The sequence below is a fragment of the Dromiciops gliroides genome, chromosome 2, assembly GCF_019393635.1.
Source record: "Dromiciops gliroides isolate mDroGli1 chromosome 2, mDroGli1.pri, whole genome shotgun sequence".
NCBI lineage: Eukaryota > Metazoa > Chordata > Mammalia > Microbiotheria > Microbiotheriidae > Dromiciops > Dromiciops gliroides.
This window is the reverse complement of record NC_057862.1, coordinates 201,573,178-201,595,190: the sequence shown is the minus strand read 5'-3', so window position 1 is coordinate 201,595,190 and position 22,013 is coordinate 201,573,178. Positions and strand designations below refer to the sequence as shown.

Below are 22,013 nucleotides of genomic sequence, written 5' to 3'. Positions count from 1 at the left end.
CAAGCCTATTAGAAAAGGGAGATTTTGGTTGCTCCAGTGATGCTCTAGCATTGCCACTTGTGTGTCTGAGTGTCCTTTTTAAGAAACATATTCACCACCAATGAGAAAGGTCTTGTAATTAAGATTTAAAGATTTAAAAGATCCTTAGGTTATTTAGTCTAACACTTTTCTTTTGCAGATGAGGAAAATGAAACTTTGAATTATTTGTCCACTGATATATACATGAAAAATGTCAGAGTTAGAATTTGAACTCATGTCCTTTGACTTTAAATCCAACATAACTTTCACTTGTACCATGTAATAAAAAGATACCATAAACAACTGCCTCACCTTATTTTGGGGTCTTATCTAGCTATTTAGTTTGACTTTTTTTTTTTCAGCTTCTATAAAAATGTCAATTTTCATCAGTCCACATCTTCAAATAAAAAGGAATGCTTGGTCTCCTATTTTCTTTAGTATTGTGTATAATGTTTGTGTGTGTGTGTGTGTGTGTATGTGTATGTGTATGTGTGATTATTAAAATTTGTACAGGATTATTTTATAGGCTTTAGTTAGCAGGGGAGGAGGTTTGCAAATTTATAGAATAGCAAAGGCAAGAAAATAAAAGATTAAAATAATCCCAAAGCAGATGATCTGTCTATATGTAAAATCTGTAGAGGAAGGGGAAGAGTAGTTATGAATGCCAAGCTGTAAGATTCCATATCATTCATATGTTAATAACTAAACATAATCATCACCTTTCCCTTATTTCCTTAGTAAATGGGAAATAAAACGCTGTCGGTATTGTGGATCTAGTGGAACACATTTAGCCTGTTCCTCAATAAAAACATGGAGACAAAACTGGGAATGCTATGAGTGCAGAAGCATTATCTATGATTCAGGTAATATTTTCTAGTTCTGAATCAATATACTTTTATTCAGTCACTTACTACTTTTCAAAATATTCTCACCTAACCACTGGAATTTAATTTTGTAGGGGATTTCAAAAGACCGAAAAAACGCTCTCTACCTAACTCAGGAAATATTGGAATTACTAATTGTTTGTTGGAACAGCCCTCCCCCAAATTCTCCAGACAGTCCCCTAGAACTCAGAACAAAGATTTGCTCAGGTATGTAATTTAAAAGGGAAGAAAAATTGATTAGAACAAGTGAACACATGAAATAAGAGAACATTCCTCTTAGAATGTTAAATGCTAAGTAGATAGATAAAGCATTTGTTAGTGCTTACTGTGAGCCAGGCACTGTGCCAAGTTCTAGTAATATAAAGGCCCTACCCTCAAGACATTTACTTTATAATGGGATAGGGGAAAAAAAAACTTAATGGAGAGCTAGAAAGCAGGGGTGAGGGAAAGGTACAAGTTGAGGAATGAAATCTAAAGAGTAGATAGTGGTGCTGGAAATGAAGTTAATGTAGCCTAGACCCTTAGGCAGTTGGATGTTGGACATCACATCCCTCTGGCAACTCCGCCGGCGGCACTGGTGCCAAACTGTATTGGCCCTGCCTCTCCTTTGGATCCACCAATGTCATGGAGAGGGAGAACCTGCTGCATGGGCAACAGCTTGTTTTCCAATTGATCCGCTGGCCACTCCAGCTACTCCTCATGGGGTAGATACAACATGGGATGCGGCAGTTACCAGTTATAAGTCACTCAGGAGCTGCGGCTCCCGAATCAGACTGCACAGCCACACTGTGGCCTGTGGCTCTTCAAGGTGCTGATCCATGGTCGTCTGCGACTGGTGGAGGCCTACACTAGACCCTGCATAAAGGGTAGGGTAGGGATTCATCAATTAAGAGAGTGGGCCTTACAGAAGACAAATCTCCAGGGTGAAAAGGTTGTTGGTAATAGAGGTCTAGAGACATGGAATGTTAAATAACTGATAATATTGGAACCTAGAAAACTTTATTGATATATATTGTAATGAACTGGGACTGGGAGGACCAGGGGAAGGCTGTTTTTTATCTTCTAATATACAGTGAATGTTGATTTGTGCTTATGTCATTGTTAAATATAATGAATACTTTAGATTTTACAGATCAACATGACAACTATATGATTTTCTATACATACAAACAATATCAAAATTATTTTGATACATATAAATTTTAATAAACATCTATATTCTGTGAATAGTAAAAACACTAATATAAATTTTAGTCCATAGTAGTGAATGACTATTGAATAATATGTAGCATTGATGAAAATTTTGATACTCACCATGTGGCAGTCATGAGTGGTGAATAGAATGAGAATAGAAATATTGATCATTTAGATGATGTGAATTTTAATCACACTAATAATTGAGTGATGCTCAGATTGCAGGTGGCTGTATAACACCACGAACAGCTCTTATTTCTCTGATATGTGGCTCTTCCTATCCTGTTAACACATAATTTACTGGCAATTCCTCATGCCTAGAATGTGCTTCCTTTTTACCTGCAACTCTTGAAATACTTTATATTTTCTTAAAGGCTTAAATTAAAGCACCACTTTATACTTAAAGGCTTTGCAGATCCTCCCCTTCCCTCCCCCCAGCTGCTAATGCCTTCCCTCTATCATTTATTTTACCCACAGGTGCTGAAGTGTGCACATAACATGCATGCTGCCTCCTGTTCCCCACCCCACCAAGGTTAGGCCTCTAAGATCCTGGAGAGTATGGACTATTTCACTTTTTCTATTCCAAGTGTCTAGTACATAGTAGGATACCAAATAAATGCTTGTTGAACATCTCAGCCTCTGGCCCTCTGAGCATTTCACGTTCACCAGCCTAGATCTCTGCCACCAACTGACTTAGGGTGGTCAGAACTAGCCCTTAACTGCGTGCTCTTTCCCTCAGACGGGTAGAGTACTGCATAACCTTTCTCATGTATGGTGTCCTCTTCCTGGTGACATTTTTCCCAACTAAATGTGTTATTATTCTCTGGTCTGGCACTGGCAGTTCAGAACTGTGCAGCACTGGTGCTTCCCAGGGCTGCAGCCCCAGCAATCTTTTACTCTTAAAGAGTGGTGGCCAATCTGGCTGCCAAGCAAACTTTGTCTAGAACCAAGATCTCCATGACATTGGAAAGAACAAGGGGAGAAACAGGTTGTAGGAAAGTGTTTTTTTTTTTTTAGTGAGGCAATTGGGGTCAAGTGACTTGCCCAGGGTCACACAGCCAGTAAGTGTTAAGTGTCTGAGGCCGGATCCGAACCCAAGTACTCCTGACTCTAGGGCCGGTGCTTTATCCACTGCGCCACCTAGCTGCCCCCAAAACACACTTTACCTCTTTTTTTTTTGTTTTTTTTTTTGCTGGTTTTGGGGGGTTTTTTTGGTAAGGCAGTTGGGGTTAAGTGACTTGCCCAGGGTCACACAGCTAGTAAGTGTTAAGTGTCTGAGGTGGGATTTGAATTCAGGTACTCCTGACTCCAGGACCGGTGCTCTATCCACTGCGCCACCTAGCTGCCCCTAGGAAAGTGTTTTAATATTTCTGTGTCATGTCCTTGGGTCTACTAGTAGAGTCTTGCTGCTAGGAGCATGGGGAGGTAGGGGATGGGTGATAAGTGAGCTCAGGGTTAGTGAACATCAGTTCCTAGGGTTTTTTTAACCTTCTTTTGGCTTTTAGGTATCCTAGACCATGGAAACAGCTGAAATTATTTTAACTTTGGTGCATAATTTCTGTTATCAGGAGGTTTGAGAAGTCATGGAGATTGGGGAAAATGTCTTGTTCACATGATCCAGCAATGCTATGCTTATTTCTATGTTGTATATGAATTTATTAATCTAAACACATTTATTATTTTTTCTAGGAAAACAGAAGATAACAATACATAATGAATAAGTAATTTTTTTTTTGGTCCTGAAGTTTTATCATTTTAGAGAACTCCTGGGAATTTCCTCTACCATCTTTGTAATTTACAATCATGGAGTTGCCTGGAGCACTGAAAGGAAGTGACTTACCAGTGTTCATACAGCCAGTGTCAGACTTGAAAGTAGAAGTCAAGTCTCCTTGACTGTGAAACCAGCTCTCTATCCACTATGCCATGCTTCATGAGTGGGTAGAGAGATTCAGAAGAGAAAGGAAAAGTGGAAATTTAAGGAATAGGAAGTAGAGATTTGAGGAATAGGAAGCATATTAAACATTTTTTATGAAAGTTTGACTATTGGCATATTGCTGTGGATGCATTGACATAAAACAAATGTTGAGTAATTCTAAACAAGTTCTAGAACATACTATATACTATAAGTAAAAATTTAAGGACCTATTAATATCAAGTGAATGTTTTTGTTTCAAAAGTATGGAAATATTTTCTTTCTTTCTTTCTTTCTTTCTTTCTTTCTTTCTTTCTTTTTTTTTTGCCGGGCAATGAGGATTAAGTGACTTGCCCAGGGTCACACAGCTAGTAAGTGTCAAGTGTCTGAGGCTGGATTTGAACTCAAGTCCTCCTGAATCCAAGGCCAGTACTTTATCCATTGTGCCACCTAGCTGCCCCTATTTTCATTTTTGAAATAATTCTTCTTTATAGGTCACCAAGGATATTACATCAGGGAAGCTTGACTCCTAATTCCTGCCTTGATAAACCACCATGTTCTAGAAGACTAAGGTTAATATCACCACTTATTAATGTTGCTGCAAAGAATCCTTCCACTACTAAAAGGTATATTGCAGAAATATCATCTTTTTTAAAAAATTTGCTAACATATTTTAAGGTTGAAAATGGGTGGGGATTATAAAGTGCTATCTAAAATAACCTCCCATTTAGATTTATGATCTAAATTGAGATTCTTAAGCTGAGGTCTGTAAACTAGTTTTAAAGTGTACTTTTATAATTGTATTTCAATATAATTTACTTCTTTTGTAATCTTAACTATTTTCTTTTATGCATTTTAAAACAACATTTTGAGAAGTCGTCTGTAGGCATCACTAGTTCAGCAAAAGGGTCCATGATTTTTTTAAAAAAGGTTAAGAACCCCTGATCTAGATGTTGTCTTTTTTTTTTTTTTATAGTTGTTGGGGTTTAACAAAGAGGAGGTGATTAAATGAAGCAGAATTGGAGATGAGCAAAAATAGGAACTTGTTTATGAAGACTAGGATTAGAATGTTTAGTTAATAAGTGAGTGAAATAGACCATGAGTATGAAAGTGAAAGATAACTGAGGGCCAAATAATTATTGGGTGTATGTGAAAAATGAGTGTAGTACACTAGGAATATGAGGGAGAAAAGACAATTGAATATATAGCTTCATAGTGATACATGGGGGATTGGGTCTGTGACAGACCATAATGGGAATCAGGTCTTCCTAGTGATTGTGGGAAGCTTTAGTGTAGGTGGTAGGAAGAACAAGGGAACAAATATGACCACTTCTCTTGAAGTTTACTGAGTAGGAGATGCCTGCAGGCAAAATGTATGGAATGCTCTATTTTTAGTGTCAGAAGTAAGAGCCACTTACAGGGTACATGAACTGGTGGTTTAAACTCAGATCTCATGATAGGTGGATATTTAATTCTATGACCACATACTTAAACCAGTCATTTATTAGAGGGAGTGCCTATTTCTCTCCATACAGAATTATTGAAGAATATGGACTAAAATAAATCTTGTTTCAAGGCCAGTGTTCTCTTTACCTTGTAATCTACAGTCTACCTTGTAATCGAGACTGCCATTCTTTCATTAATTACAAAAATGAGTTTTGCTGATGCCTTTGTTTTCACAACAGTCACCTCCCCACTCTCATATACATACCCTCCTCATTGAACCTTCCCTTATAAGACAGAAACAAGGTAAATGAATGTGCACTGACCATGTATGACATTTTAAAACTTGTCTTTCAGCTTCTACCAGAAAGAAGAGGGCATGTTTTATCATCTCTTTTCTAGAAATAAGATTGGTCATTGTAGTTACTCAAAGTTTAAATTCCTTTTGGTTTGTCATCATTTACATTATTATAGATATTGTGTATGTATTATTCTCCATGTTCTGCTTATTTTACTAAGCTTTTTAGTTCATGCAAGTCCTTTCACCTTTCCCTGATTTCCTAATATCCATGGTGCCTTATGGTACAGTAATATTCCATTACATTCATTCTACTACTTAGTTTGTTTTCTTCTTGGGGGGAGGGGGTTGTTTTTTGGGTTTTTTTGCCATCATAGTGCATTATTGTGAATATTTTGGTGTCTGAATCTTTTGAAATGCATCTAAGGTGAACCAAGTCTAGGACAAGCCTCGCATTCCAAATAGGGGAAGGAAAAGATATTATTAGGGTTCATAACCCTGGGGGAAGATGGGAAGTTTATTACTCTACCTTCCACTACCCTCCTTCATACATAAACATATACATACAAATAAATGGATCACAGATTTAGCAATGGAGAAGGATTTTTCAGGTAATTTAATTCAATTCTCTCATTGTAGAGATGATAAACTGAGGTCCCAAAGAAGTTAAAGGATTTTCCAAGGTCACACAGCAAGTGGCAGATTTGGGATTAGAATCTAGATATTTTGATTCTATAAATCTGTCCCTCTTTTTACTCTCCCACTGTGCCTCCTATTGGGTCTGGTGATGATTTGGCATGGATGTACAAGAATAAGACAATGTGGATATTTATAATATTTAAGGAGTGAAGACTAAGTTGGTGTATTAGAACCATATGAAAGAGAGAAACAGAAAGGTGGGGAGGAAGTCAGAGGGGTGGGGGGAAGGAGAGAGAGAGAGAGGCAGGTATCTGGCAGTGTATCAGTACTTCCTGAATAATGGTCATTGAGAGAGTGAAAGTAGAATGAGAGAGTCATTAAATGCATGTGAAGGTAAGTTGCAAATGCTAGGGAATGATGATATTTAACACTTTTGCAGGAACAAAATCTATGCTGCTAAGACAGGAAGGGAACCTGTTGATTGGGGTGGGGGGAATCTTTACCAAACACTTTTTTGTTGTTGTTATTGTTGGTTTTGTGGGGCAGTGGGGGTTAAGTGACTTGCCCAGGGTCACACAGCTAGTAAGTGTCAAGTGTCTGAGGTCAGATTTGAACTCAGGTCCTCCTGAATCCAGGGCTGGTGCTTTATCCACCACGCCACGTAGCTGCCTCCCCCCAAACACTTTTGATAAAAAAGGTTTGATATATAAATATATAGAGACTTTAAGACTTTAGAGCCATTTCCCAGTGGTTAAGTGATTAAAAGACATGAACAAATAGTTCTTAAGAGAAAAATTACAAACTTAGGAACTGTATGAAAGGTACCTTCAAATTACTAATAATAGAAATGAAAATCAAAACAACTCTGAGGTATTACCATACCCAGCAAATGGGCAAAGATGACAAAGGATGAAAATGGTCAGTTTTCAGAAAGACAGGTACACATACACTTTGGTAGAATTATGAAATTCAAACATTCTGAAAAAACAGTTTGGAATTGTGCTTTTTAAGAAAAGTGATTAAAATGTCTGTATCCTTGATTCAGAGATTCTGCTACAAGAAACATATCCCAGGATATCAAACATAGAAAGTTTATATTTACATCAAAATATGCAAGTATTAGTAGTGCTTTTTGTGGTAGAAAAAAAAAGAGATAAAGTAGATGCCCATCAATTAGGACGTGACCAAATTTTGGTGAATGAATGTAATGGAAAATCACTATGCCATAAAGAATTGTGGATATTAATAATTTAAAAAAGCATGGGAAGATTTTTATTTACAACTGATATGAAGTAGATGAAGCAGAACCAGAAAAAAACCCAAACAAAAACCCTGTAAAAAAAACCAATGTAAATAGGGGAAAAAAACCCTGTTATTATAATGGCTAAACTCAGTTCTAAGAAGGGATGAGAAAATATGTCTCCTTTAATTAGAGAGGTAGAGGAGTATTGGTATGGAATATTACATATAATACTGGCTGGTTTTGTTGAAATTTCTTTTCTTTATATGACTGGGTAGAAAAAGGAGAAGGATATATTTGGAGAAGGTGATCTAAAAGCAAAATTACAGTTAAATATTATTTTGAAAATTAAAAGAAAATCGAGAAGGAATAGGGACAGAGAAAGTGCATCTGAATGAATACCCTTATATCAGATCCTGTTTTCAGAGAGGGAGGATAGGAGATAAGTCTGGGAAACCCACTTGCTTTACAAGTACATTGCCATAACTAATGTTCTCTTAGAATACTGTTAAGAGAAAAATAATAAAAACTCTACCATACAACATAGCCTCTTTCCCAACCTTATCGATACTGGCTATCCTTGCTTCCTCTGCTTAGCTATTCAGAGTGCTTTAAATGTTATCCTTTTAAGCTAATGCTTAAGGTTTCAAAGAACCAGGGGAAGGGCATACATTTCCTGGGTCCAGGAAATTTAAGGAGAGGTGCATACTCTGCTTATATGATCATTGTTAAGAGCCCATGGTATGAGTTTGTACTGACCCCAGAAAAAATGTTTAGGTATTGCTAGGCAAATTAACTTTTTCAGATGGAGCAATTATGGTAAATGAAGCAGTTCCACAGCAAATTAGCCTTATGGCTGAGCATAAGCAGATAACATAACCTCTTAGTAACACATATATTAAACAGATAATAAAATCAGCCCTTTATTCCTTTCAGGGATTTTGTGAAGATGAGATGAGATAATTCATGTGAAAACATTTTGAAAAATAAACTTTTGTATTGTGAAGAGTAGCCAACAAAAAGACCTTTTGAACCCTTATCTGGATGACTGCATTCACTAGGAGCAGGGGCAAGTTTTCAATTTAAAGTTTGTTAGGACCCTCATAAACAAATATTCTTATATTTGACATAAGTACTTCACATTAGGAAGAAATATGTGTGGCAAACTCAGGTTTTAAACAGGTAATTAGTTGGGTGGGATGGCAGCTGTTATAGTTTGTAAATAAGGAATTCCCTCTTGTGATTCCCTATTCCCATGTTCTACCTATAAGTACTATATTGCATATAAAGAATATATATATGTTTTAAATTCATATTTTTTAGGGAAGTCAGCATGTTGAAAAGAGACGTTTCTAACATACTGAGAGAATTAGGATACCAAATTAAACAAAAAACTCGAAAACTCTTTATCAACAAAGACAATGTGTGGAATAGTGCCATAAAAGAATTCAGAAGGCGAAACTTTAATCCATCAGAAACAATTGAGGTACAGTTCTGTAATGGAAATGGAGAAACTGATGGATCTAAGCATGAATTCTTAAGCCTTTTAATGGGACATCTTTGGGAGCTCATCACTATTTTGAAGGGTCCATGTCAAAGAACTTGTCCCTTAATTCTGAAGGTAAACATTTTATTTATAATTAAGCATGCTTAGTACATATGCCTAGTATAAAGAAATAATGATCAAGAAGTTAAAAACAAATTAGCAATTGTGGTTTAAAATATTAAAATGGAATTTTCCTCTGGACATTGCCATTTGCACCTCCATTGAAGCCATAGAACTTTAGGGCCTTTCTATCCATTCTGCAGCTGAAAACACTTTTTATGTACTGTTTCCACCAATTAGAGTGTAAATTTTTTAAGTACAGACAATCTTGCTTTTTTTGTTTGTATGCCCAGAGCTTAGCACAGTACTTAGAATATAATATAGGAAGCACTTTTTCATGCACTCATCACTAAGTAAGAGTATAATAGAAAAATGGGTTTAGTACAGTAAATCTTGTGAAAGAATTATTTTCTTTTGTTGAGAATGTCTGTAATGATTTTTTTTAGTGATGAAATTCTCTGATTCTATGACAAAATGCGATTTACGATTTTAAATTTGAGGGGTTTTCTTTACATTGCCTTATTTAACTTTTGTTATTGTTGTTCAGTGATGGCCAAGTCTTCATGACTCTGTGGACCATACTGTCCATGGAGTTTTCTTGGCAAAAGGTACCGGTGTGGTTTGTCATTTCCTCCTCCAGTGGATAAAGGCAAACAGACGTTAAGTGATTTGTCCAGGGTCACACAGCTAGTGTCTAAGACCAGAACTGAATTTAGGCCTTAATGATTCTGGGTTCAGTGCTCTATCCACTGAGCCACGTAGCTCTGCCTCCTAGGCAGAAATGAAATGACTTGCCCAAGGTCACACAGCTAGTAAGTGTCTGAGGCCAGATTTGAACTCAGGTATTCCTGACTCCAGGCCCAGTGCTCTATTAACCGAGCCGTTTAGCTGTCCCTTATTTAACTTAGAGTAGATAATTTGAATTGCTGCTTATTTGATAGGATTTGGTTTAAAAACTTAACATTCATTACCTCATATAACTGAAAACAAAACCTGTGAAGTAGTGGAAATAGCTTCTAAAGATGATTTGGGTAATATTTATTCTTAGACAAAATATCTATTTCTAAGAACTTTCTCTGCTACTCTTGCTTATGTTAGGTCTTCCTGATAAGAATGTATGAAAATATACACTAGCAAACCTCTGCTGTAACTAGAAGTTGGAGATAATATAGAAACAATTTAATTATGTTTTCAAATATTTTTTTCTCATGTTTCCCTTAATTCCCCTTTTTTTGGGAATACTAATTCATCAAAGATTTATCAAGTTCCTGCTGCTCTGTATTGTTAAATCAAAAAGTTCCCCTTACAAACATTCTGGAATTTGTGTCAGCATGGTATAAGAGGTCATCTTAGAGTATGTTAAAACACTTTCAACAAATTCAGTGGAGGTGTACATCTTATACAATTCTAAGCTTTGGCAGTTCTGGCTAATTAGTTGTTTATTCCCTTATATTTTGATGTTTTGCTTTATCATATTTTAGATTATATTTTTCTTAATTTAAACACAGTTAATATTATTAAAATGATAGTTACTTAAATAAAAATAAATAATAAAAGAATCCTCAATTTTCATTCACACTTACAGCTCTTAAAGAAAATCTCTACTATGAGGCTGGTAGAATGATTGCCATTTCTTTGGTGCATGGTGGCCCATCACCTTTTTTGTTTTCTAAAACATTATTTAACTGCCTTGTTTCTGGACCAGAGAACGTAGAGCCAACTCTAGAAGATGTTGAAGACAGTAATGTGATGCAAATAATAACCAAGGTAAGACCTTTACCAAAGTATGTGAAAATATAATTAAGAGCCTACAGTATTTAGTAAATTTAAACTCCATATTTTAGGATTAAGACAAGGAATGGATGTGCATGCTTCCTGATTGTAGTTTATTGCCTATTTGGGGAATTATATTTTGTGACAGAAAATTACTATTATCATAACTAAATTATTTGTTAAACTTTTAGCTTGAAAAAATTCTTAATTTTCCAAGTATAATCCAAAGTAGAGATAAAGCAGTAGATAAGATTTGTTTAAGGCATATACATCTCTAGTAAATATATACATATATGTTTATTTTCTCTTGGTGCAGATTAAAAGTTCAAAAAATTTGACTCACTTAAGGTCAGCAATACGTGATTGCTTTGAATACCTCTCTCACATTGGATGCCTAAGACTTGTGACAATGCTAAGTGACAAGGATGTGTTAGTAAAAGAGATACTCAACTATCATGTAATTAAAAGAGTACAGGCACCATTGGACAGGTAGGTTTGTTTGCTTGTGAAATTCTAGAATTACGTGTTTTAGTTTATAATTTATACGGCCGAGTTTCTCACTGATAACTGAAAATGTATTTGGTCATATACATGATATACCAAACCTAGGAATAAACTTCATTTAGCATGTTCTTTCTATGGATTTCAGCTCCTCCAATAACTTGACTAGCCTTATCTTAGGGAATCAGTTTTACTATACAATACCAGGTTGTATTTGTTTTGTTCTTTAAGGTTTGCAAAACATATTACCTCCTTTGACTATTATAATAGCCCTATGAAGCAGGTATTATTATTATTATTATTATTATTATTATTATTATCCCCTTTTTTGCAGGTGAGGAAAACAGGCTCAACAAGGTTGTTACTAAAAGTTTCTGAGGCTGCCATGATACTAATATGTAATAGGAGAAATCAATCATTTAACAGTAATGCCTTTTGTAAGGCAGAAATGTTAATTTAAAAAATAATAAAAGTACATTATGGAACTAGCTATTCATTTCTTTTTGTCTATAGTTGACTTTAATCGCAAATTTAACATTTTTGAAGTCATGGCTTCTGAAGGCATATTTTTCATCCTTTAACAAATAGCAAAATAACATCATTTGAAAATGCCTTCATCACTCCTTACATTAAGCTGCTCTGCTTATGTAATTATAATAGTAATCAGGAATTTAATTCCTAAATAGTTCTTCAAAACCAGATAGTTTTCTAAGCTTTATATTCTTTTAATGCTTTTTATATACAAATGTGTTAAAATAAAAAACATTTGTATGTGTAAGAATATAATATCCTGCTTCTCTGTTACATATGAATAATGGCCCTACTTACTTAAAAGTACTTTATAGAGATTTTCATGCTTCTCTCTATTAATCACATACATAATTCCATTACATTCAATTACCACCATTTGTTTAGCCATTCTCCAATTGATGGACATCTACTTTTCCCCCAAGTTTTACTATCAAAAAAAGTGCTGCTATAAATATTTTATTGTATATAGTTACTTTCTTTTTATCTATGGCTGCACTGGGGTATAAGCCTAGTAATAGAATCTCTGATTCAAAGGCTATAGAAATTTTAATCACATTATTTACACTTTATTTTTCAAATTGCTTTCTACCATTTTACAGATCCACCAACAAGGTATCAGTGTGCTTATCTTCCCGTGACCCATCCAACATTGACTGTTGCCATTTTTGTCATCTTGACAATTTGCAGGGTGTGAGATGAAAACTCAAGGATGTTTTGATACTCATTTTCCTTATTATTAGTGATTTGGAGCATTCTTTCATATGGTTGTAAATACTTGGTAGTTTTTCTCCTAAGACCTATTTGTTCATATCCTTTTACCACTTATCTATGGAGTAATGGCTATTAGTTTTATATATACTTACTAAATGTTTATATCTCTTGGCTACCAGACACTATTAGGGGCAGGTAGGTATCATAGTGGATAGAGTGCCAGACTTGGAGTCAGGAAGATTCCTCTTTGTGAGTTTAAATCTGACCTCAGACACTTACTAGCTGTGTGACCCTGGGCAAATTCCTTAATTCTGTTTGCCTCGGTTCTTCATCTGTAAAATGAGTGGGAAAAGGAAATGGCAAACCACTCCAGTATCTTTGCCAAGAAAACCTCACATGAGATCATGAAGAGTTGGATATAACTGAAATGACTCAACAACAAAAAGACACTAATCAGAGAAAGTTGATTGAAAGTTTTTTCTCTATTTGACCATTTCCTTTCTTATCCTAAATGCATTAATTTTGTCTGTGCACAAGCCTTTTCAGTTTCAAGTAATCAAAGCTATCAGTTTTATCTTTTGTAATAGCCACTATATTTTATTTGGTTAAGAATACATCTCTTACCCATACCCATGAGAGATATATGATCTATGCTCTTTCAATTATTTAATAAGGTCATCCCATTTAAAACATATTTGGAATATGATGTAAAGTGTTAGTCTAAGCCTAATGTTTTTTGGGCTGCTTTCTAGTTTCCCAGCAGTTTTATCAAATAAGGAGTTTTTTCCAAGCTAATTTATGTTTTCTATTTTTATGAAATACTGGCTTATTGAGTTCTATTATTTCTAATTCTCAGTTTATCTAGTCTGTTCCATTATCTCTGCTAGTAACTTTGTTGCTGCTATATTTGTTCACACCTCTTACATTTCTGTTATCTAGAGCAGGGCTTAAATTTTTTACAGTTGAGACCCCATTTTGACAAGAAATTTTTACATGACCCTGTTATATAAGCATATAAAAGTAGGTATACATAACCTTCTGTTGCCAAATTTTCAAGACTCCAATATTCACTTATACTACCCCATATGGATTGCAACCCCATAGTTTAAGAAGCTTCAATCTACCGTGTTTGAGAAGCAGATCTCTTCAGTTCTGTCTTTCTTTCTTAAACTGTTTCAATTGTCTCTTTATTATTGAACATCCATCTTTTTCCATTTATGGTTAAACTCAAATTTACAGCATAGGTCACCCTGGCTGCTTCCTGAGCCCCATTGTTCTTTGTAACGTATTGTACTGTTTACTTCAGTGTTTTCTACAGGTGCAGAATAGTCTGATGTTAATCCTTCCTTTGTGTACTTAAAGGTTTTTCTCCTTGAAGAACTTGTAGTTTCTGAATTGAGTGGTTAAATTTACCCACTATGTGTTGTGGAGTCTGCAGCCATGGTTTTTTGATTTGTTTTGTTTTTGGACTCAACTATTAATTCTTTGAATTGGTATTTCATTTCCTGTGTTTAGAAGTTCTAGGCAGTTATTTTGTATTATTTCATGCATTATGGCTTTAAAGGTTTTTGTCTTTTCATGTTTTTCTGTGAGACCTATGATCCTCAGGTTGTCTCTTTGCATCCTATTTTCAAGATCAGTATGTTTTGGTTGGATAGTGAGCATATTTTCTTTTAATATTACTGTTTTTTGCAGTTTTTCTTCTAGATTTTCTTTTACTTCTGTTTATTTACATTCTCAATCTGTAGGGTTGGGTTTTGTTGCAAACTTATGTACTGGTTATGTACTGGTTATGCAGGCCCATGATCCAGTTTCTTGGTTGTGCTAGAGCAGCCTCACTGCTGGTAAATCATGGAGTTAACTAAAGTGGCATTTTCTTTGGTGCATCATTTCTGTTTTGAAGAAATTTGAGAGGTCATAAACATCTACACCTTCATCTTGGTGGTCTCTGATCTGGAAGTCCAGTGAGAGACACATTTTGACATCAATAGGGGTTTTTAACTTTTGTGTCATGCATCCTATAAGCAGTCTAGTAAAGCATACAAACCCCTTTTCAGAATGTTTTTAAATGCATATAATAAATCGAACAAATAACTAAATTCTAGTTAGAACTGAGTAAAAATAAAGGTGCTAATTTTTTTCTCATCCAAGTTCCTGGGCCACCTGAAATCTATCTGCAGAAGTGCAAAGAGACATCACTTTAAGATCCCCAATCTAGAAACACTTTATGGCCACAAAGTAGGAATTTTGAAAAACACAGAAGGTTGTATGTATTCTTCCACCCTTTAGAAATCAAGGAATTCTCCTTATTCTGGCTTGTCTTGAGAACCTATGGACTACTATATAAAGTAGTTTGATTTGAACAACTTTCGAGGGGAACCTTTCCTTTGTTTCTAGGGAAACAACCTTTCCAGGAGGCTTTCCCCCCCAGTGAAAGTAAATGCAAGGAAGAAAGAATTAGTGTTTTCTTGAGTTCAAATCTGGCCTCAGACATTTACTATCTGTGTGCCTAGTTTCCTCATTTGTAAATAAGCTGGAGAAGAAAATGGCAAAGGACCTCCAGTATCTTTGCCAAGAAAATCCCCAAAAGAGGTCACACAGAGTCAGACACAATTGAAAAATTACTAGAAGACAACAACAACAACAAAAAAAAAACCACTTTTTTGGGGGGGTTTCAACCATTTCTTTATTAAGACATTCTACAATTTTATCAGGAATAGAAGTCAAGCTTATTGGTCTATAGTTTACATCTTATTTTCTCTTTCTTTGAAATGGAAATTGGGACAAGCTCTTCTCTAAGCCTGTATTGCCTTTCGTTTTCTGCCCAGCTTTTCATATTTCTCCTATAGTGGATCAGCAATTAAATGTCACTTATTGCCATACCTGAGAATTTTTTTAGTTCATCAGAAAGAGGTAATTTAAATTCACCAGGGGACACCTGAGTTGCTTGGCTTGTTGCTCATTGCTAAGCTTGAGTATCAACTCCCTCTGAGCCATATTTGTTCCATTTCTTGTAGATTGAAGTTCATTTTTGTCAGAGAAAATAGCAGCAAGCTTAGCTCTTCTCAGCAATACAATGATCCAAGACAATGCCAAAAGATTCATGATGGAAACTGCTTTCCACACCCAGAAAAAGAACAATGGAATCTGAATGCAGATTGAAGCATACTATTTTCACTTATGCTGTCGTTTTTTGTTGTTGTTATTTCTTCTTTCTTTGTGTTTTTTTTCCTTTTGTTCTGATTCTTCTCTCACACATGACTAATGTGGAAATAAGTTAACATGAAATGTAATGTTTAACCAATATCACATTGCTTGCTGGTTTCGGTAGAGGGAAGAAAGGGAGGGTAGGAGAAAATTTGCAACTCAAAATCTTATGAAAATGAATGTTGAAAACTTTACATGTAATTGGAAAAATAAAATACTAAAGAAAAATAGCAAGTTAGTCTTCAGTCATATTTTCAAGCAGTGTCTGACTTTTTATGACCTCATTGGGGGTTTTCTTGGCAAGGATACTGGAGTGTTTGCCATTTCCTTCTCACTGCTCATTTTACAGATGAGGAAAACAGGAAGACAGGGTTAAGTGACTTGCCCAGGGTCACACAGCCAGAGATGCTCTGTTTTGAACTCAGGAAGATGAGTAGTCCTGACTCCAGGCCCTACACTCTATTCACTGGCACCTGCCCCCAAATAGCAGCAAAGTAGAATTCAATAGCTGTGCCTGTCATTGTCATCATTTTCTTCACCCAAAGTAACTTCACCCCTTCTTTGATTCCCTATTTCCCCAATAGGTGTTTTTGGTTTTTTTTAACTCTTTGCTTATCCTTAGCTTTTCAAGCCAGCCTTGGCCTTTTCTAAGTCTTAGTCCTCCTGTCACTATTGTCGCAGTATCTCAGCACACTCCTCATATTCGTCTTGTCACCTGCTCTTGCTTTTGTTTCTAGCACCTTATATTTTTTTAGTACTTTATATAGGTGTTGCCTTTTTTTGTATCAGAGTTATTTGGCTACTTCTCTTATCCATTCTCTCCTGCCCCAAATTAGATTTATCACTTTTATGTCCTTAGCATCGAATATATTGAATATGGGTATTGACTGTACATAAACATACATTCTCAGCTTATGAGAGTAGACTTTTAGTTCTATGTCTTTATAAAGAAGTTCTACTTTAACTAATGAATGCTAAAATACAATGGATTGTTTTCTAAAATATTGTTGATGTTGACCTTAGATCTTTTGTAAGAAATTATTTATGAAAATCTAGTCAGAAAACATTCAGCTGGAAATAAATTTTTTCTTCTTCTTGAATGTTTGCAAAACAAAACAAATGGGTTTTTTTTCCCCTAATGGATTTATTCTTCTCCCCCTCCTCACCTTCCCCCTCCCTTTCTTTAGTTTTCAGCAGGGTTTGAGAACTCTTGGTGTGTTAGAAACAATGCAGAAATATCCGGAAGCATTTTATGGTATCCTATGCCACAAGCCAGAGAGACTTACTACCAAAATCCTTAGTGATCTTTTTACTATGCACAAGTTCTCTGAAGCACAGGACACCAGAGCTATGGGGTTTTGGATGAGTTACTTGCAGAATGTTGAAAGTAAGTGAATAAAGTTTATTGCTTTCAAGTATCTGTGTTTAGATTTTATTTGGGTTTCTATCTCATTAGAATTTTTAAAATATTTGTTTCACCTCTCAATCTTACAAATTCTACACTTTTCCTTAGCTTACACTAAAATTTAGTATTAATATTTAAGTTGTCTGACATTGCAAAGTGGAATGTGACATGAGGTGAGTCTTAGTAAGTAAAATTAACTACCAAATTCTCCAAAGGAAAATTTAAATCTTTTTAGAAAAACATATTTTGATGATATAAGTTTCTACTATATAAACAGACATTTCTCTAGCACACATTTTACATTATAGTTTGACATTTTTCTAGTTTACATACTATGACAAATTCTATGAAAATTTATAGGGAAGGCTTATTAGTCATTTAATCAGTCAGCCAGTGTTCATTCAACAATCATCTCTGCCCTCATGCAATTTACAGTGGTCGATTCCAGTACTTCATGGTTCTCTTGATGCTTTAGGATGAGCAGTTATTATAATTCTATTTTGTATTAAAATAAGGAAAACAATATGCTAAACAACATTTTTGTAACAAACCATTTTTATCATTGATGATAGTGAAATCATCATATTTGTACTTTTAACATCCTGGTGTATTTTGTAGGGAAATATAAATGGCCCCAAATAAAGTAAAGTTTGTAAGAGGAGGGGCAGCTGGATGGCGCAGTGGATGGAGCACCAGCCCTGCAGTCAGGAGTACCTGAGTTCAGGTCCGGTCTCAGACACTTAACACTTACTAGCTGTGTGACCCTGGGCAAGTCACTTAACCCCAATTGCCTCACTAAAAAAAAAAAAAAGATTGTAAGAGGAGCTCAACTGGACCAAGTACATACAGAAAAAATTCTGTGCTAGAGCCACCCCAGTTTTGAAAACACTGAGAGATAAATTCTCAAGATAACTGAAAGAGGGGAAGATACTAGATTATTATTGGAAAAAAATTACATACGTACAGAATTACTACCAAAGAATAATAATTCATTTTTCATTTGATTCAAAGAAATGGGATTTAGAAGATATTAATAATTTGTGTTCCTATTTAAAGTCTCTATAAAATAATTTCTTTACAATCTTTTGAGATTTACATATGTGTCAACTGTATCCTAAGGAAATATAAGATGTTACAGCTAAGTTTTCATAAATTTCTATGCTAGACCACAGTTTCATGGTTATGCAGTTGATTTGAAGGTGCAGAAGATATGAGGTTCCACTGTTATTTGTAGAGTGTCAAAAAATGACTTTGTGGAACAAGCCTTTTAATAAAGGCAGGCCCAGAGGGAACTCTTTTTTTTTTTATGTCAGTCATTTCTTGAGTTCTTAAACTTTCCCTTGTATCAGTAAGTAAAACTATCAACCCATTGGCTGTCTGAAAACGCTTATACCTCATCCCATACATAGACTGCCTTTCTGCTGAGAGGCTTGATCTATATTTTACCATCCTAATTGGTCACTACTTTGAGTTCTGAAGTCTTTCAGTGTTGTTTTCCTTTATGTTATTGTGGTCATCATGTCATTTGTTCTCTTGGTTCTGTTTTATCAACCACTCCACTTTCAGAATTCCTCATTCGTGTAATTTTTACAGCATAGAAATATTCTGTTACATCCATAGACTATACTTTGTCAAGCTATTTCCCACAATAGGCAACCACTTTATTTTTTAAAATAAATTTTGTTAATAGTTATCTCTTTATGTGATCTACATTTTTCAGTCTCTCTTTCCTCCCTACCCTCCCCATAGCCATTTAACAATAAATAAAAAACAGAAAAATGATTCAGTGAAACTAAGACATTGAGAAGTCTGACATTATAAAGTGTCCCACACCTATAGCCTCTGGAAAGAAATGGGAAATGGGACAATCACTTTCCTTCCAGTAATTTGCTATTTCACGAAGTACTGCTATAAATATCTTTATATATCTGAGACCTTCCATTTTTTCTAATCTGTTTGAAGTATAAGCAAATTAATGCTTTTTCTGAATTAGCAGGTATATGTACTTCAGTAAATTTTCTTATGTAATTTTAAACATTTTTTTCAGAAAGGTTAGATAATTCACAGTTCCACCAACTGTGCATTTCTTCCTACAGCCTTTCTAACAAAGGTCTTATGTCTGTGAGGTATCTACCATCTGTATGAAAAGACCCATTACATCAAATGTAATGAAAGAGAATTTTGTTCAGTGAAGCTTGGTTGTTAATACTAAGCGTAAAACAGAAAAATAGCTCGACAAAGATGTTTATCCTCATTGTGTATACACATGATGCAAATTGATGAGCAATTCTCTATAAATGATTAAGATCTCCTGTTCTGGGGATGACCCTGCACTGTTACTACAAGGTCTCCTTAATGAAATATTTGTACAATCATTCAAAAGACTTGAACCTAACCATCCATAAAGGGAAAACCAAATCAATGAAGAAAGCTATCATATGGGTTATGATAATGCAAATGAATATGCAGCCCACTGAGTTAGGCCATAATTTGGAAGGCACTGCAGATGGAAAATGAGCTAGGCCCTGAGCTGAATAGGAAATTTTTCTAGATTATCCCATGCCACTTTCTGAAACAAAATCTTCCCTTGTGTGGTAATTATAGTATGGCTATGAACCATGAAACAGCAAAATCTCTGAAAACCCACAATTTTAAGTTATCCAAAGGACAATGCGTATTGTCAATGATAGACTTGCACTGAGAATGAATGGGAAGGTAGCATCCAGAAAATATATAATTGGGGAAAGGTGAGCCATTATATAGCAAAATCAAGGGATTTAGCTGAACAGACTGAATGTGGTACTCTGGAATGTTAAAATAACCTTAAGAAGACCTTGGATGAATCTTATTTAGAGGTATTTATGGGAGGAAATTGACAAGAATCCTACAGGAAAAGAAGATCAGAATGAGTAGCAGTCTAGAAAAAATCCCTTCATGAAATCCATTGAAGATAAGATGGTCCAAAGTAAGTAGTTTCAGGTGAAGGAAATACTTTAGGCCTCTCAGAATATTTCTGGGAGGAAATGGATATTTTCAGTGCCCTGATCCTTGTTATTCTTGATTAGGCAAAATTATTTCAAAGTTTCTCAAAAGGTGTCCTACATACATTTCCCAATGGAATATCTAACAGTCCTTCAATTCAGCAGTAGGTATGAATAATATAAAGAAATTCAGTATCAGCATGAACTATTTTTATTGGGATCTAGTCAAATTTTGATTTTGAAACTGACTTTAATTTCTTCATTGCTCACAAATGTACCTTTTAAAAACTAATTTCCCTTTGTTTTTCATTCTAATTAACATGCTGAAATTTATTTTAAACAATTTTTAATGGAAATAATATTTTTTGTTTGTTTGATGGGTCTTCCCCCAAGAGGTTGAAGATTTTCTAAAATTATGCAAATATTTTAACTTTCATGTCATTTTTGTGTGTATGTTTCAGGTGGAGAATCTGTAGTAAGATTAGAAGATATCCTAGTTTTTGCAACAGGTTGCCGCTCCATTCCACATGTTGGATTTCAGCCTACTCCATCAATTGAATTTTTGTGTGCTGATTATCCTGTTGGAAACAAATGCTGTAACAGGTTAACTCTTCCAATGACCAGTACATATAAGGAATTCCAAGAAAACATGGACTTTGCCATTAGAAATGCCTTAGGACTAGAAGAAGAAAAACAATACTACACTGGATGTTAAATCTTATTTCAGAGATGCCTCCTTGTAAGCTGCTATCATGTTCTTAACATTACACAACTTTTTCCTTAATGCTCCCTTGTCTTAAAACTTGCCAGTCCTAATTCAGTAGCATTTGATATGAACTTTAAAGAATGTGGTGACATTTTTAAAAGTACAATATGTTAAGGAACTTCTTATTCAAATTTGATGTAACATTTCGTACTTTCTTAATGCTATTTACTTACCTATGAACTTTAGTACAAGCAACTTATTAAGTTGTTACTTTTGTCCTGATACAGATAAAACCATTGCTATTGACTAGTTTTCTAAGTTATGTTTACTTCAGGTGAACTATAATTTTTTCCAGTTTTGTATAAACAACTTATCTTTTCACCTTCTTTTCCTTTTAAAGCATTGAATCGAAATGCCACAAAATTTAAAGGTTTTATAGCATATGAATCAAGAACATACTATTCTCAAGATGAAGTTGCACTAAGTTAGAAATCAAAAGTGCTATAGATAGGACAGCTGGTAAAAGGTAGAACTGTTCCCTGTATGTCTGTGAAATTGAATTATGTTAAAATTGTGCCAAAAAGGTAATATTTGTCAACTGTATCTTCTTCTTCTTTTTTTTTTTTTTTTTTGTGGGGCACTGAGGGTTAGGTGACTTGCCCAAGGTCAGTCAACTATATCTTTTGTCTTCATGGTAACAGTTTTGGTTTCTGTAGACTCAGGGCAGGTCCATGCCTTAAAAGTGAGTGAACATGGTTTAATACCTAGTTGTTTTAGCTCTCTATGTGAATTGCCACATTACAGGTTTGAGTATGGTGGTAGATATTAAGCAGTTAACATGGCTGAATTACCATGTAAGCCTCCTGGAGCCTACCCATAGTTGTTTTGTTTTCTTTTGGCAGGGGTGGGGCAATGAGGGTTAAGTGACTTGCCCAGGGTCACACAGCTAGTAAGTGGCAAGTGA

General features: G+C 35.1%; 1 protein-coding gene across 1 annotated transcript in view; it reads left to right on the top strand.

Moving 5' to 3' along the window:
- Positions 1 to 22,013, top strand: part of G2E3 (G2/M-phase specific E3 ubiquitin protein ligase) — a 66,600-nt gene extending 44,587 nt beyond the window's left edge. The window contains 9 exon segments of the mRNA XM_043985816.1: positions 757 to 881; positions 977 to 1,109; positions 4,503 to 4,634; positions 8,952 to 9,195; positions 9,198 to 9,249; positions 10,820 to 11,001; positions 11,324 to 11,496; positions 17,145 to 17,344; positions 20,805 to 22,013. Of these exon segments, the coding sequence (XP_043841751.1) occupies positions 757 to 881; positions 977 to 1,109; positions 4,503 to 4,634; positions 8,952 to 9,195; positions 9,198 to 9,249; positions 10,820 to 11,001; positions 11,324 to 11,496; positions 17,145 to 17,344; positions 20,805 to 21,058 (1,495 nt within the window). The 3' untranslated portion in view covers positions 21,059 to 22,013.